The sequence below is a fragment of the Lupinus angustifolius genome, chromosome LG10 (genome assembly GCF_001865875.1).
Source record: "Lupinus angustifolius cultivar Tanjil chromosome LG10, LupAngTanjil_v1.0, whole genome shotgun sequence".
Taxonomy (NCBI): domain Eukaryota; kingdom Viridiplantae; phylum Streptophyta; class Magnoliopsida; order Fabales; family Fabaceae; genus Lupinus; species Lupinus angustifolius.
In genome coordinates, this window is record NC_032018.1 from 1,003,474 (window position 1) to 1,020,937 (window position 17,464).

The 17,464-nt window shown below is 29.3% G+C and overlaps 2 protein-coding genes across 6 annotated transcripts; one reads left to right on the forward strand and one right to left on the reverse strand.

Annotated features, from left to right (window-relative positions):
• Positions 6,654-10,331, forward strand: LOC109357903 (lysosomal Pro-X carboxypeptidase-like). The gene is made up of 9 exons (XM_019601957.1): positions 6,654-7,043; positions 7,981-8,167; positions 8,532-8,665; positions 8,777-8,889; positions 8,988-9,225; positions 9,335-9,490; positions 9,625-9,704; positions 9,992-10,041; positions 10,165-10,331. The coding sequence occupies exons 1-9, from the start codon at positions 6,654-6,656 to the stop codon at positions 10,329-10,331; spliced, it is 1,515 nt and encodes a 504-aa protein (XP_019457502.1).
• On the reverse strand, positions 11,467-14,548 carry LOC109358266 (phosphatidylinositol N-acetylglucosaminyltransferase subunit P). 5 transcript variants are annotated; one of them, XM_019602405.1, is made up of 5 exons: positions 14,385-14,548; positions 13,372-13,589; positions 12,563-12,635; positions 12,138-12,256; positions 11,467-11,874 (listed from the first exon to the last, which is right to left on the reverse strand). In XM_019602405.1, the coding sequence occupies exons 2-5, from the start codon at positions 13,556-13,558 to the stop codon at positions 11,750-11,752; spliced, it is 504 nt and encodes a 167-aa protein (XP_019457950.1). In that variant the 5' UTR covers positions 13,559-13,589; positions 14,385-14,548; the 3' UTR covers positions 11,467-11,749. The 5 variants fall into 5 exon arrangements, with proteins under 5 accessions (XP_019457950.1, XP_019457951.1, XP_019457949.1 ...); XM_019602406.1 differs by having other exon boundaries at positions 13,372-13,628; XM_019602404.1 differs by having other exon boundaries at positions 13,372-13,567; positions 14,385-14,547.

The window sequence follows — 17,464 nt, forward strand, 5'->3', positions numbered from 1 at the left end:
AGGTGGTTGAACAGGAGGAGGAGCCATCACACTTTCAGATACTTCTTTGTTTGTTTCTTCTTCCAACTCCTTGTCCTTTTCTTTTGATAACAATGTTGGAATTTCTTTAGGGTTTGTCTTCACTTTTTCTACGTCTTTCTTTACACCTACTAAGAAGAATGTAGTGGATAGAAGATGTTCCAACCATGATGGCACTTTCAAGCATTCCTGAGACAAACACATCAATTGTAAATTTGTAATAGCAATTGCATGATTAATATTTAAATTTAACTAAGCAAAAAAGATTAAAGTGACAAAGTATGAAACATGGTATTGAGATTGAAATTACTATATACTATTACCACCATTGTGCCAAACAGAAACAAGACAAGACAAGAGAAAGAGGGGTTCTAGAAGAACATGAAAAGAAAGAGGTACACGGGAATTTTCAATAAAATAGCTAGTGATGATGAGCATAAGACAAAGCTAGTTTATATATGCAGTGTTATTTCATATGAAAGCATGGTAGGTTATTTTTTAGTTTACAATATTATAATTATAATATAAAAACACAATCTACACCAAACAAATATTGCCATTGCCACACCTCATTTGGTGTTTTCTCCAACATCAAATTCTTGGTGAAGTTGTTTGGCTTGAGGAGCAGAAGAAAATAAAAGGGAAAATAAGATAGCAATAATTCTAGAAAAAAGAAGACTATAAACAAAAGAAATTTGGAATTAAGGGAGTAAATTTATTATTATTTTTACCATCTTCTAGTCTTCATTATAACATTTTTAACTAAATTATAAAAACTAATAAAGGCAGTTAGTTTAAATATTTTCTTGATATTATAAAAAAATTCAACATTATAAGTTTACTCTCATTTGATATTTTATCACTTTTTAGTTGATAGTTTTGAAATTAACAAACCTTTAACTATATTACATTATGTATCAATTAGTGCTTAATCCCCAAGACAAAAAAAAGTTAATGTAACAAGTAAAAATAATAATAAATCATTCATATAAATTATGAAGTATCTCATAAAAAATTTGTCAAAACCTTTTAAAATATATTTTATAATAAGGACCAAAAAGGTCACGACTTTCCTAGTAATTTTAATATAATAAATTAATACATATATAAATACAAATTATATAGGTTACATTTTTAAAATATTTAAAAATATAAATTTATTATGAGTGAGAATTATAAATTTAATTTCATAAAGATATTAGGATGTAAGCATTAAGGAGATAATATATAAAATGTGTTTGATATATGTAAGCATGAGAAATAATAATGATAAAATTAGAATGTTCAAATTATGCCATTACAATATTACAATCATCTTTTATCTGCTTAGTTGTTTCTAAGTAGCAAATAAATGTTAAAATCAATCACAAAATAAACTCTCCCTAACATGGTAGGGATAAGTTGAGTTCATCTCCAATAATAAAGATTTCAATATTTCAATATTGAAACACTTATTAGACTCTCAATAATTATCTTTTATTCTGAGATTTGAACGTAGTCCTACTTGGCTCCTCCTAAAAGCTGGTTCTCCAATTGGTTGTGACTCCTGAAATGACCAGAATATGCTATTGAAACTGAAACAACATGAAGTTGGAACTTGGAATGTATGGAGCCCATTAAAGAAGCTTCCCAACATTATCATATATAAATTAATGTAATATTTATGTATAGTTAGTATAAAGATTTATTCAAAATTATAACAGCATTCACCATGTATTTTGATTACTTTTTTATGAAAAGTCGACATTTAATTAAAAATAAATAATGAATGATACAATGATATTGTATAGATTTTATATATTATTTCTAAGTATATTATATATATATATATGGTGGTGTGAAGAATGTGCGTTAATGCATATTATTTATTTAATTTGTGATACTTTATGAATTTAGAGCGTCTCCACTATATAATGGTCCTTTTGAAATTGTGTCTCCATGGCTTTTAGGAGACAATGGTTCCGATGTCATGATTGATTTATTTGCTATTTTGTGAATGAAAGCACACAACCATTGACAATCAACCATGGCCCAAGTGTAATTCAAACATTATAGCCGGGGTGTTTTGGGTAAAACAAATGCTGCTCCACAATTATGGGACGATTTATGTCACTACATATACTAACATATCTGATTGTTTAAGAAAACAAGGTATAAATTAGGAGAGAAAATTGTATATGTTTGTAAGAGATTTTATATTGGGAATATATCATTTATATTTAATCATCATTGATTATTAATACACATATGATAGATTTCATGGTAAATAATATATTGACTTGTATAAAATTTTACCATGATAATACATAAACATTACACTTATAAATTATTTAAAATAAATATTGAGTAACTTAGTATGTTTTTACTTATCAACTAAGAATAACATATGGAGTGACAACTTATGTTTTGGAGGATTTAGGTGGAAGCGATAGATGCAACCAGCGTTATTAAACTTTGATCGGTCAAGATATTGGGTTAATGAGTCATTGGTTCAACCAGTGGGTCAATGGTTGGACCGATTAACTTGATTTATATTAAAAATTCTAAAAAATTCATAATATTACGTAACAATATTTAATAATGGTATACTCAAAATTTAAAAACATTATCATGTCTAATTAAACAACAACAAAAAAGAACATTTTACTACTATAAAATGACACAAGTAAGTTGATAACATCATCACACAACATATGAACTATGTTTTAACTACAACAAAAACATACAATAAGTTTAAAATTTAATTAAACAATGAAGATTTTGTTATAATGTAAACTAACAAATGACAAACATAACTTCAAATAAGTTAAAAGTATTTGTTTTTCATTGATAAACGACATCAATTTGGTTGTTGTTAAAAAGAAAAAAATTTGATTAGCTCGGCCGGTCCGACCACCCGATCACTAGTTTTAGGGTTAAACTGATCGAGTCAACTTGATTTAATGCAAAATCGATTAGTTGAGAGGCTCAGACCGGTTAGATATCCGGTTCATGGTTGAACCGGTCGGACTGGTCGGTTCGAGCCAAGTTTTATAACATTGGATGCAACTTAAAATCCCATTGCCAATTGATTTTCATATATAACCTTAACTTAGTATCAGAGTGATAATCCAACTTCTTTCGGGTTGTCATGGACAAAAAGATTGCATTTCATCATGGGAAAAAAGATGTTATTTCATCATTGATCAAACATAATCTTTCACCTGGTCCAACAAACTTATGTGGAGGGGCATGTTAGAAAATAAGTCTCACATCACATGTCTCGTTCTCCTAGGCATGATTTAAATACGCTTTAGGCTACTTCTGTCATTGCCAATTGATTTTAAGATAAAACCTTAACAATAACTTTGAACAAAGGTGCCACAATTACAGAGTCGGGGGAATAGAAGAATAATGAGTAGACATAGAGCATACACTAGGGAAAGAGTCTCTCTAAATTGGAGTAAGAGGAAGGTGAAGAACTATATTATTTCTTTACATCAACAAGGCCTAAACTAGATGGAGTTGATACATCATTTTGGACTCATGACAAAGGAGGCAAGTATTCGGTCAAAAACATATATCGGTTGTTGCAATGGGAGGAAGACAATTGTAAAAAAGATTTAATCAAGAAACTTTAGTCAAAGTATTTATCGATAAATATGGCATGCGTAGTTTGGAAGATCGATAATCATGAATGAAATACCTACAAAGTTGAATTTACTAAAAAGATGCTTCTTATATTCCAATATTTCGAAAAGTTGTATATTATGTGGAGGGTTGGACAAATTAGTAAACCATATTTTTCTCTCATCCCCAAAATCTATGATGTTTGACAAAAACTTATTCTTTGTCATGCTTTTCTTGGAACATTCACAAAGAGGTTAAAATACATTTCCGACAACATGAAAATTTGCTACATGTGACTACTTATAAGAGGTAGTTGTAGATTTCTCTATGGTTTATACCTAAATAGAATACATGGTATGTTAAAAATTAGATTGTGCTTGAGAATCACAACTTTCACATAAATGAAGTGATTGAGTTAATTTATCTAAATTAAACTCTTTAAGTTTCTTGAAAGCAAGATTTCAGTGATGTTCTTATTCTTATGCCGAATAGACATTAACTCTTTGACATACATTTCTTTATATTAAATTTTTGGTGGATTGAAGTACCACTTTTTAATGTCTATATTTTTAATTATATTTTCTTTTGGTTTGAGATAAAAAAAAACATATGGACTGACAAGACAGATGCATTAAAATGATTTATGGGTTGTTAGATACTATAGCAGTTTTGTCACTTGTCAAAATAGAAATTATGGAGCAGTCCAAGCATTTAGCATAGTTTATCCACAACCACCTTTTACAATTTCTATGTTCACATTTCCCTTCAGTTAGTGTATTTCTCATTCTCCAACCACTTCATTATTTTCCAAGAAGCACCATCTTTAGTACCAAAATTGTCTTCAACATTGTAATGAAGAATTTTTACTCTAAATGAATATCGTAAACGGATTTATTTAAATTGATTAGATTGTTACTTTATAACCCTAAAATCAAATCTGAAAGTGATAAATTTATTTAAATTTTAGGAAAAAATTTTGTGCGTATAAACAATGCAGTATTGAAGAATAAAATATCTGAATTTATTTATTTACATAAATTTAGAGGTAGGCACACTTAATAATACAATTGAGAAATTAAAGTTCAACTCATATTTCTGAAAAATCACCATAAGGATATCATCTCTTCTTAGATAAAGAACTAATCTCTTTCGGATACATGGTTATCCCTTCCAATATCATATAACAAATTCTCATTCGTAGCCTGACATGTTTTGGAATCATGTTGTGTATGTGGGCTTTATCTTATGTTCTAACTTATATTACCTTGGAGGTTTGGTGCGCCCCTTAAGCCAGAGCCCTTAGCTTTGTTGACTATGCATTTGTGGCTATTACAAATAATGGAAATGTTATGCTGCTTAAAAAACCTTTAATTTTTTTATAAGAATGAAAACTTTATTAATCTACTGATAAAACAATTACAAAAACTAGTGTTATTCCTATTCACATAATTCTTACATCAATAAAGAGAGATATAATTTGATGGGTGTTTCACTCAATCTATAAGAAAGAAAAGACGAGGAAAGTAAGCTTTGAAATGCTCCAAGAATGTAGAAAAATAATTTTCATTACATCATCTATTTAGAACCTCTTGTTTTCACAAATAATTTTATTCCTAATGTCTCAAGAAAAACCTTTAATTAATGATCTCTTTCGTCTTCTTCTACTTTGGCCTTTGCCAACTGGTGAGGGGCTATGACGACAATAAAGGCAAGTGAGAAAAATTTTAAACTTTTATCATTATTGTTGTTTTTTTGTTTTATTATCACTAGCATGTTGATAGACATTTTGTGCATGTCACCCTGTTTTCCAATTATTGTAATGTGTAGTCTATATGTCGTAAATATCAAATATAGTAAATGAGACAAAGAAGAAAAATACTTGAAGGTCAGAGGAAGAAGATGTATAATAAAAAGTGAGTATGACATATGTAAAAGTAAACAAAACAATACAATGTCAATGTTTTAATAATACAAATAATTTTAATGACACACGTGTGTATTTGTAGGCAGTTAACCATTATTCCTTTTATGTCATGTTCACTTTAAAAATTGCAATAGTTAACAATTGTTCTGACAGTTTATTTATATTGACATAGTCATCATTTATAGAAATATAAAATTATAAACTATGGAGAGTAAAATAAATAAACACAAATTATATATGGATAGCTATTTTATGTTTTCCTTATATTAAGTAGTATAGATTTAGAGAACGTTATATAAGACAATATTTGAGACAACAAAATCATATTACTATTGTTGGTTGGATCATTTTTAAGACAACAAAATCAAAATATCTATCCATTGCAAGTATTTTAGTAAGTACCCATGGGGCAGATATTTTGTCATCCCTACGAGTGAGCGGGCAAGGCCGAGTCTTGCTCACCCTTACCCAAATAGAAGGAAAAATTTATTTAATACTACTTTATTTCTAGAAGTTATAGATAATTTGAAATGAGTAAAAAGTGCCAAAGTAACATTAACAAATTATGGTATATGTTTTTATCTAAGATTTGCATTGCCACAATCAATCAAACCTTTTTTACTTCCTAAAATAATATTTATAAAAAAAGACAATTAAACCATTAAAATATTGATAGACTCTCCAAATAAATTAGCTTATAATTTCTCATAATTATAAGAGAGTGATCTATATTACTTAAAACAATAAAAGACATGTGCCAACTTCACATGGTAGAGTGTAACATTTATTACAATTACTCTTGAAATAATTATAAGAGAGTGATCTATATTTGAGTCTCACGTAATATTTAAAAAATTGATTACAATTACTCTTGAAATAAGAACTAAGCTCTACATTTTCACACAATGACAAACGTCATTTTTATTCAAAAAGACTAAAAAAAATATAAAAAATTTCTTTGAGTGTGCTAAAGATTGATGGAGCATATTTAATTACGAGTTAGACCAAATTGGGCCCAAGTAACTACACGTTAGAACTTCAAAACATTATATATAGACCAGAGAAGAGAAGAGAGAAATATAATTCTCAACTCCATTCAGTTATGGCATCCATTATACACTCATTTGAATGGCTTTCTCTTTTCTTTCTAATTACCTCACTTTGTTCCTCAGCTTTCAAAATTCCAAGGTTAGGAACCGTGAGAAGAAGTATAGAACGCTCACCACAAACCATGTCTTCGTCACAATTCCCTGAAGACATAGAAACATTTTATTATACCCAAAGACTTGATCACTTTAACTATAGGCCTGATAGTTACACCACTTTCCAACAAAGGTATATGATAAATTCTAAGTACTGGGGTGGAGCTAAATTAAATGCACCCATTTTTGCATTCTTTGGTGCAGAAGAATCGATGGATGATGCTATATATTATATTGGGTTTCTCAGAGACAAAGCACCTCACTTCAATGCACTTAATGTTTATATTGAGGTAAGATAGCAGTCTTAGACAAAATCACCAAAATAATTAGATAGTATTAATAGCAATGTTGTTGAAAGTACCGATCATGAAACAGTTATGCTACTAGTACAGCGGGTCGATTGTTGGCTCAACTAATTAACTGCATATCGACAAAATTATATATATATATTATAATATTTAGAATTCAAAAAAAAAGTAATTTTATTAAAAAAATAATTTTAAATAAAAATGGTTGGTATGACTTGTACGATTCAATTAAAAACTGACCGATATAACCAATTTTGATTAATTTTAATTGGTATAATTGTATGATATGTATAAGTATTGTATCGTATTAGTTCACTGGGTTACTAGTTGAATCGGTCAGCATGAGCCAATTTTTATCAGTTTATTGGTTTACTAGTTGAATCGGTCAGCATGAGCCAATTTTTACAACACTGATTAGTAGTGAAATAAATATATATATATATATATATATATATATATATATATATATATATATATATATATATATATATATATATATATATATATATATATATTCTGTTGGGCCATCATTGGCAGTCTAATATTTGCAGTAATATGAAACTTCTACTGGTTTTTGTTATTTTTATGAATAAATGTTGATGAGCTTAACAACTCAATTTATAGCACATGTAATAAATATAACCTTCAAGAAAAATACAAGATTCTAAAAAAAGGAATCTTATATCTTTACCTTGCAAATTCTTTAATTATAAGAAAATAGTATATGTCGAAATTGAGACTTGTCACTTTGGTATGCATGGTTAAAAGAATTCATAAGGTGATTTGTGAAGAAAATGTAACATATGTTTTAAAAAACAATCTTATATTATCATCATCAACTATAATATTTGGTTAAGTGGTGATCATGATCCAACAAATATTGTAGGCTAATATGTATCTATATATTGTTTTTAAACAGCATCGGTACTACGGAAAATCAATACCATTTGGATCAAGCGAAGAAGCTATGAGAAATGCAAGTACTCGTGGCTACTTCAACTCAGCACAAGCATTAGCAGATTATGCAGCTGTGCTTTTACACATCAAAAAAACCTTTTCTGCTCAGAATTCTCCCATAATAGTTATTGGAGGCTCTTATGGTGGAAGTAAGAACAATATACATATTATTAGCTAATTATTCGTATATAGATTGTGGTTTTAAATATTGGACACTTAATTTTGATTAGCATATTGATTTTGATTTGTTAAAATCATAATCTAAGCAATAATATACGAATATATAATGTATTCAGATAGTTAAGATGAACGATTTAAGGAATGAAGTGATAAAGATATTAAAAATTTGTGTCTGGCATACTACAAATACTAACACATTAACACATCTTTAAAAAAATACAGTAACCCTATGTTGTTACCATGGACTTAATAATTCTCTAGTAACTTATATAATCACATTTTTTTATGTATGCAAGGATTTAATTAACTTACTTCCCCTAACTTATTATGCAGTGCTAGCATCATGGTTCCGTCTAAAGTATCCCCACATTGCTCTTGGTGCTCTTGCTTCATCAGCACCAATTTTGTACTTCAATGGCATCGCCCCACAAGCTGGATACTATCATGTTGTAACTAATGATTTCAAAGTAAAATTACTCATCTATGTTAATAATCTTTTCATTAAAAACTATTCTAATATCAAAAGTAGTATCTGGGACTATTAAGAATTAACTTATTGTATCGTTTGCATGGTCCAGGAAACAAGTGAGAGTTGTTACCAAACTATACGTAAATCTTGGTCTGAAATTAAAAGAGTTGCTAAGAATCTCAATGGTCTTTCAATTCTAAGCAAGAGATTTAAAACATGCAAGTAAGGATAGAATTTTGTGTACACAACAAGTTATATATATATCTTCTTAAACGCTTTAAAATTTAGGTTTATTTATATATTTTTCACCACTGTTTCAGAAAATTGAGCAAAAGTTTTGAGCTGGAGGACTACTTGGATTCCATATATACTGGTGCAGCACAATACAATGACCCTCCAGTTAATGTAATTTGTGATGCCATTGATGCAGCAGCTAAGAAAACCGATGTTCTTGGTCAAATATTTGAAGGTGTTATCGCTTCTATGCAAAATAGAACATGCTATGACATTGATGAATTCAATCATCCAACACAAAGTGGCCTTGGATGGAGATGGCAGGTCAATTTTACATTCTTGCTAGGCTTATTATTATTACTAAACTTTAGATTAATACTTCACTACAATTTGAGATCATTAATTGATTAAATTAACTTTATATAATAAACAGACATGCAGTGAGATAGTTATGCCAATAGGCCATGATAGGAGCGATTCAATGTTCCTACCAGCACCTTTCGATATGAAAGAATATGTGAATAAGTGTAGTAACTTGTATGGTGTACTTCCACAGCCTCATTGGGTGACCACATATTATGGGGGTCAAGTATGTATATATCTTCTTCTTATTCAACTTCATGCCCCATTGATTAATTAATATTCTTCATTTCTTCTTTCATATAATTAGTATAAGATACTAATAATGCTTTTAATTTCTATATATATGTCCACACAATGCAGGATCTGAAACTTGTTCTCTATAAGTTTGCTAGCAATATTATATTCTCTAATGGACTCAGAGATCCCTACAGCTCTGGCGGGTAAAATACAAAGAAAAAAAAACTAATATCTATGTATTTACAGTATAAAGACTTACATACAGTGCATTATTTACTATTTATTTGTATTACTATTATTTAAAAGTTAATTATAATTAAAAATAAATGATAGATGATGCAATGATAATGTAAAAATATTTTACATTATCAAAATATATATATATATATATATATATATATATATATTTTCTCCAGCAATCTTGGCTCTTATTTGTTTTCTCTGTGTTAAACACTTTTTTCTTGCCCTTTTTGTTCTCAATGAATGGCAGGGTGTTGGAGAGTATATCAAATAGTCTCATTGCTGTTTCCAGTGTAAATGGTACTTCATCCTTATTTCCATGCATTTATACATATACATATATATATACATATATGTATATATATATGCTTGAAATGTTACTGTAATATCTTCTCTAACATGGAATGTTTATAACAACTGTAGGGTCTCATTGCGAGGACATACACCCAGAAAAACCAAGTGATCCTCAATGGTTGATTTCCATGAGAAATACTGAGGTTAAGATAATCAAACGGTGGATTGAGGATTATGAAGCTGATCTAGCACTAATTAAATATAAAAAAGTCCAAGCACCAAAACCCCAAAATTAGTTTATCCAATAAGATAATGATATGTGTGATAAGTGTTCCATTAAAGTAGTACTAATATTTAAGTGTGATGAAAACTAAAGTAAGAATCCAAAATAAAGTTTGTGCTGTGATATTGGGTTAGTAATGTATAATACTATTAGACCTCTTTTACCTTTATCAATAGTATTCTTCACTTAGAAAAAGTTTAATACATAATGGAAAGTATTATAATGTGATTTAGACTAAATCTTTGTTACGTGGAATCCACCAATATATATATGTTCAACGAATGGAATAAGAGTTAGAAAAGGATTGGTAGTGAAGGGAACATGACACGATTATGCTTCCCTAGCAGAAGGCAGTGTAGGCATGCACTATGGAAAATGTAGGGTATGTCTTATATGTGTGTGGCTATTAGTAACCGATAATATTATAGTGGAGTTCCAACACGTACTTACATCAATCTCATAAAGTGGTAAAGTTGAGTTTTATCGATATTGATGATGTTGTGTTTTGATGATAGTTAAGTTTGATTAGCTTAATTTATATATTTAGATATCTTACCTTAAAAACTACATTGGATTAAAAAATATTGTTCGGAATATGTCATTTAAATTAACTTTTAGATGGGCAATTACCAAATTGTTATTCGAGTTTCTATATTTCTTCATCAATATAGAAATTTTGATGAGTTGCTTAAAAATATTACGATTTAAAGAACATTTATAAATATAATTATAAATTATTTGTTAACAATATCCTCTCCATTTTATGATTTAAAAAATATTGTTTCTATATGGACATTTGTTTGTTTGTCCTTCAATTTTATTTTCTGATCTATCTCTTTATTTATTGCCAATAAAAATGAAATTAACCTTAAAATATTATATTGTCCAAAAATGTACTACTCTTCACTCTCTGAAAGGTCAATGCATTTCATCCCTTGAGAAGAGATTGTTACTAAACGGTGTAGTCTATTTCTCACAACATGACTCATTATAAGCAATAGGAGTGCACATTGTTAAGAAGTGATAGATTTTGAAATGCATGGAGATCTGGCCTATATATCTCTAACTTCATACCAGAAATGCACTGTGCCTCATAGCTTGAACACATATAATTCAAGCATAAGCACAAGACCCATCAATTTGGGGGGGTAAGAATCAGATATACATAATCTTACTCCTATTAAAAGAAGGAGTTGTTTCTACAACTAGAACTCCTGGCCACCAATTCACAAAGTAGCAAGGCTCAAAACTCTAAAATCAGCACAAACAGCGTTACAAATAACGTCTGGTAAAATCAAATCCGGCCATTCTTTCACAAGACTAACTGAATCGTTGACGTCTAATCACTACACCCTCTCACGACTAGACAAAAATAGCAGCACCTGTAGAGGCAACTTCCCTCCTAACTTCGGAGACGGGGATATATGATTGTCAGGTTGCATTGTTGAACATAATATCATTGATTCTGTCGATGCCAATATCTGATATGGGCTCGATAGGCTTATCATCTGGGTCTAGAGAACAATCAGGACTCAAAGGATCCCTAGTGAATTCATCTGAACAAAGAAATGTGGATATGAGCTGTGGGAAAATTTCAGCTGAAATGCAGCCTTAAGAAAAACCCAAATGAAATTCTACGGTTCAAAATGACTTCGCTTGGATGAAAAGAACTTGCAAAATGACTTCTTTATGCAAAAAAAATAAACGGTCAAAAAGGTATTCACGTGTTCAAGAAGCTTAGTAAGTAATCTAGCAATAGCATATGGTTACAAAAAATTAACCAGACCTGTATCCCTAAAGAAGTTAGCTTCATACTCACCGAAAACTGAGTATTTAGATGTCGGGGGAGGTGTTGCAGTGAAATTAAGGCCAATGTAGAATACAACCCCTAACACAATGGTCACCAGCAGATAAGTTGGTAATGCTAGAGCCCAATACCTGAAAAACAAAAATTGCTGAAACTGTTTGACAACCCTTTTTCCACAGACAGTTGATTCACAATCCTTTTCCACATATTTCATTATGCCGTATAACAGCTGAATTGAAGATCTCATTACACCTGTTTCAGGCACCTTAACTAGGTTTAAATTTGTACAACCTTAAATTAACACCCCAAGAATTCCTTTCATTTCAGACATTTTGCAATGAATTTTTCTTGTTCCATGCACTCAAACAATTTAATGTGCTACAGGACTCTGGTAATCACTAAAACTTCAAATAATAACAAGAGCCGAGCTGTCTAACCTGCTAGGGTAGTAAGAGATGCCGATAGATTGTAGCCATGATTCTGGTACGTATGCCCATACCAAGAAAATAACTATTCACATAGGAAAACAAAAATAAAATCATGATATGCCTTGTGAACATCAAATGAAACCTGAGTGACTTCCTAATTTTGCTGACAAATGATAAATTAGCAGTTATATTGCAATGGATAGAAAGTCATCTCAATTGTGGCTGCAGACAACCAAGACAACGGAACATCGAAGAAGTTGGATAGAGAGAATGTTGCTTCAAGGTAAACCCCTAACCCCGCTTGCTTTCCATCTAACTCAAATTTTCAAAACAACTTACAAACAAATTTAAAGAATCTCCAAACATACAACTCAAGTACCAATGTATGAAAAAAGAGTGAGCCTCCAGCCCTCCACACATGTTAAATTAGAAACCTTTGTTAAGGGGGTTGTCATTTCAGATTTGCATAAAGATTTGCATAAAGATTTGGTTTTTTTTTGTTATTTTATCTTTCTTTTGTTTTGTTATGGAGGATTTCTTATCCTCCTATTATTCTAAGAAATGATTATGAAATGTCAGTATGCATGTCTCAAGTCTAAATGGATGACAAGCCAATGAAGTCAATTAATGCTTGAAAAATCTAGCCTTAAGCCTAGCAAAGCAAACACATTAACCCAGACCACTCAGATATCGGATATAGCCTGAAATACTCAAGAAAATCACAGTCAAGATAACTGTAAAGACCTCAAACATAAATGAATATTTTTTTAAAAACTTAACCGATTTAAATCTGTGAAAAGCAGTATAGCTAACTAAACCTGAAGCAGCAACAGTGGTTATGGATCCCACAAAACCATAAACTTCAGAAGGTTTAGGGCCATGTTCTCCTGACAATCCAAAGCCAGAATTTTTGTCGTCAGGGTCAAGAAAGGACACAGTTGCCCTCCGTTGTTTTGACAGACTGAGAGTTCTTCTTGGACTGTTGACAGAGTGAGGACTTTCCATGTTGTACCCCTTCAATTACCAATGCTTCCTTCTTCTAGCATATCGAAGTTGCATAAGAAATATGGAACAGCTCAAGATCAATGCAAATACAGTTTATTCCAATCTTCAAATCAAAATTGCGCCAGTCAAAGAAATAAGTCTCAAAATTTTACACCAACAACATGGAGCCAAAGGGTGCATCACAATATTAAACATTAAACAAAAAAATCCACCATATGAACTCAAAAACTCATAGCACAAATTACAGAACCATAGTCACGAAATCTCAATACGCAATCACAGTATCACAAATTCACAATGGCTGTCAGGTTGTGTAATGCCTAATATAATTAGAGTATAATAGAATAAAAAGGCCCCATGATTTTGTTTTTTTATTCATCAGATGTTCAAATCTTACATGCATATAACAATATTGAAAAATACAATGAAATAAAATCAAAGCCAGGAAAATATGATCAGAATGATGAAAAAGGGACTAATTCATAAATAATCCAAAATGAGATTAATATAGTTATTTAACGAAATGCATATAGCTGTTTTTGTTTCTCCCATTTACTTTCAGCATGAGACTACATGTGATTGCAATTGTTTATTTTCATTTCTCGTTAAGCAATGATTATTTATAAAATAAAAGAGAAATAAAGATCAACTATTTAAAATGATATTGATTAACACGGAGAGTGGATAATTAATTTAGAGCGTGAAGGGTATTACCCTTTCCTTCATCATAATCAACCTTCTGTTTACGGAAACCAAACTAATCAAAAAGTAATGAACTAAAAAGAACCCATTACCCATGTACTATAGCAGAAGAAGAAAAACTCACCAGAAATGAAAAAGTTTGCAACTTAAAGCTTCAAGTGATAGAGGGTTTTCTTCCAAACGCGATTTTGATTTTTGAAGGTTCGTTAGGAGTTAGAACTTTGAACAGTGGACACAACATCACTTGTTACATGTTGGGTATATTTTGGGTTCATGTTTTTTATTGTGTTCATTTTTTTCAATTTCATTGTTAGGCTGACCCATTAACCTGGGTATGGGCCTGGTTGGATCATGTTCTATAATTATATTTGTATTAACCAAAATACCCAATAATTTTTATATTTTGTTTTGTTGATGCATTTAATTAGTACCATTTAACCAACAAGACACGTTCGTCTAGTAATCTAAGGTTCAACTTGATTGTCATGATAACTAAAAAGTTAATGATTCAATTCCTGTGAGTAATATTTATTGAGAGAGTCAATCATACATCTCAAATTTGAATCGTTAAGTATATTGGAATTTTCTAAACCAGAAAACGCATCATCATGCTTTGCTGCTTGTATTCAAAGAAACTAAACATGAAAGCATAAAAATATCTATCTACACCTTATGTTGATATTCAAATATATTCATATAATAATTAACCATAGGAAGGGACCACTGTAACGTGGTAAAGGTGTTAAATTTGATGGAATACAATCAAGCTCATGACCTAACTCACCTTCTTTACATACTAAATATTAGTTTTTTACACTATCAGTAGGTTATTTATCATTCATATGTAAATCATTATTAACTTTCAAACAAAAATAATACAAATTAATAATATATGATATGCATGTTAAAACTTTACACGAACATAAATTTTCAACTCTTCTAATGTAAGGTATTAGTATTACTCTTATATAAAAATTTAAAAATGTAGTTTTCTACATATCAAATATAAACTATGAAGTCTGTGGTCCAAGTTAGTGCTGGTGTATTTATTAATTTGGGAGTGCACGTTTTATTTGTCTTACTTGGTATAAACTCTTTTAATTTTAGAGTGAACATTTGACCGTTTAGTTGGTATTATATGTGAATACTCGATTTCGTGGATTCCAAAAGACTCACAACTGTTTTGGAAAGGTATATTCGTATTGGATGTAATCTTATTCAAGTTGAAAATATTCATAGGTATATAAGGCTAACTCTCTTAATATGTATTTTTTTATCTACGTGACTTGAACCTAAAACCTTAGCACTCAATGGTAAACTCACAACTGTTTTATAAAAATAAATAATTTTTTTAAATAATATTTATTAGATAATTTCGAAAATAAAAAGGAATAGGGGATACTAGATGGTTTTAAAAATTTAGAGGGGAAAGTTATACTTATCCCTTTATTTTAATATATATATATATAACTTATGGATAAACATTTGATAAAAATGATAATCATTTCGTTAAACATTTTATAATAAAAATTAATTTCAAAATATAATAAAAAAATGTTTTATTATTGGTTAAAATCTAATTTTAATGGTAATTATCTCTTTAATTTTGTTTTTCAATATGATAATCTTTAAAATAGAGTTTATCAATTAGTTACAACTATTTATTAAAATTATATTAAAATGCAAACAAACTTATTCTCAAAACAAAGGTGATAAGTAATTATTGATAATTATCTATAAAAATTAACTAATAAACTTGGTAACAAATTTTTGAAAGTTATAAAAGGTAGTGGTTATCATATTTCTAGGGGTGCTTCTCACTTGAGTTCTTATGTTTAACTATAAATAGACTACTTATGTCCTAGTTGAACACACGGAAATAGATTTCTAAGTGAAGCAAAACGTAGCAAAGATAGTCATTGAACAAATTTAGGATAGATAGTGTATAATGTACAATCAATTATATAATTACTATTTATTAATCTCCATAATTTTAATTTTATGTTATCCTTTAATTACTCTCTTTGATCTTTTTTTATAAAATTTTATATAGTTTTTGTTTTAATCATGAAGAATTTGATATTTGTATATTATTAATGTATCAACAAATTCAAATGCATTTATCATTTGTATTATTATTATTTAAGAGTCTATAAAAATTGTTATATATACTATATAAAGCCAAAATTATAAATAACTACCATGACATAATTTTTCATATTTCAAGATTACTCTTTTATAACTCCTCCAAATATTAATTTTATTCATTTTCATAATACGTCATTATTCTTTCACACATGTTCTTATTTTTATTTTTTCTTCTTCAATTTTATATTTAATTAATCTTTTTATTTCTTTGGTCTCTACTAAGTTTCTATGTAACATTTCTTATATTGAATTATTTTTAATTAAAATATGTAACACAAAAATGATACATTTAAGAAAAAATAAAATGTGGATCGATAGGCACGAAACACACTAGTGATAGATAGTAGACAATCTATTTAAAAATATTTATTACATATATATTTAAACCTTTTATGAAATCATTCTAAAAGTTGTATATTAAATATTTTCTTACTAAAACATTTTTATTTACTCGATTAATTGGATGGGGAAATATAAAATATTTAATTAATGGAAATTTGGATGAACTAAAAATAATTAATAAATTTAATAATATTTCAACATTCCTTAATCAACATAAAATTACCCAAATAAATACAGAAAAAAGAATGGAGTGTTAATTGTTACAATTTATCTCATCCTAATGTCCTAATCAAATCATTACTGAGGTCATGAGCATCAGATCCCAAAAAACAATTAATTCAACCAAAAAAATTGGGTCAGAATTGAAAGTAGTTAAATCACAATGAATGAATCATTAATGTTAATAATAAATGTTCCTAGTTACTGAAGAAACTATACCTGGTACTCTCTTACACTTTCGGTCATTTCATGTCCCATAGGTATTTAATTAGTGACAAAAAAATATATTAACTTAAAATTTAATTGTTAAATATTTTTTGATTAATCATAATCATAAGCTCACGGTACTTAGAATGACATAAAGTGTAGGACCCGTCGCTCTCATTTTCTCGTTGTTTTCGCGGCAACACACATTCATAAAACCCTAATTTCACTTTTTCACCGTTTCGTTTCAAATTCATGCGATTCTTTCCCCTCTATCACATTTCAACCTTT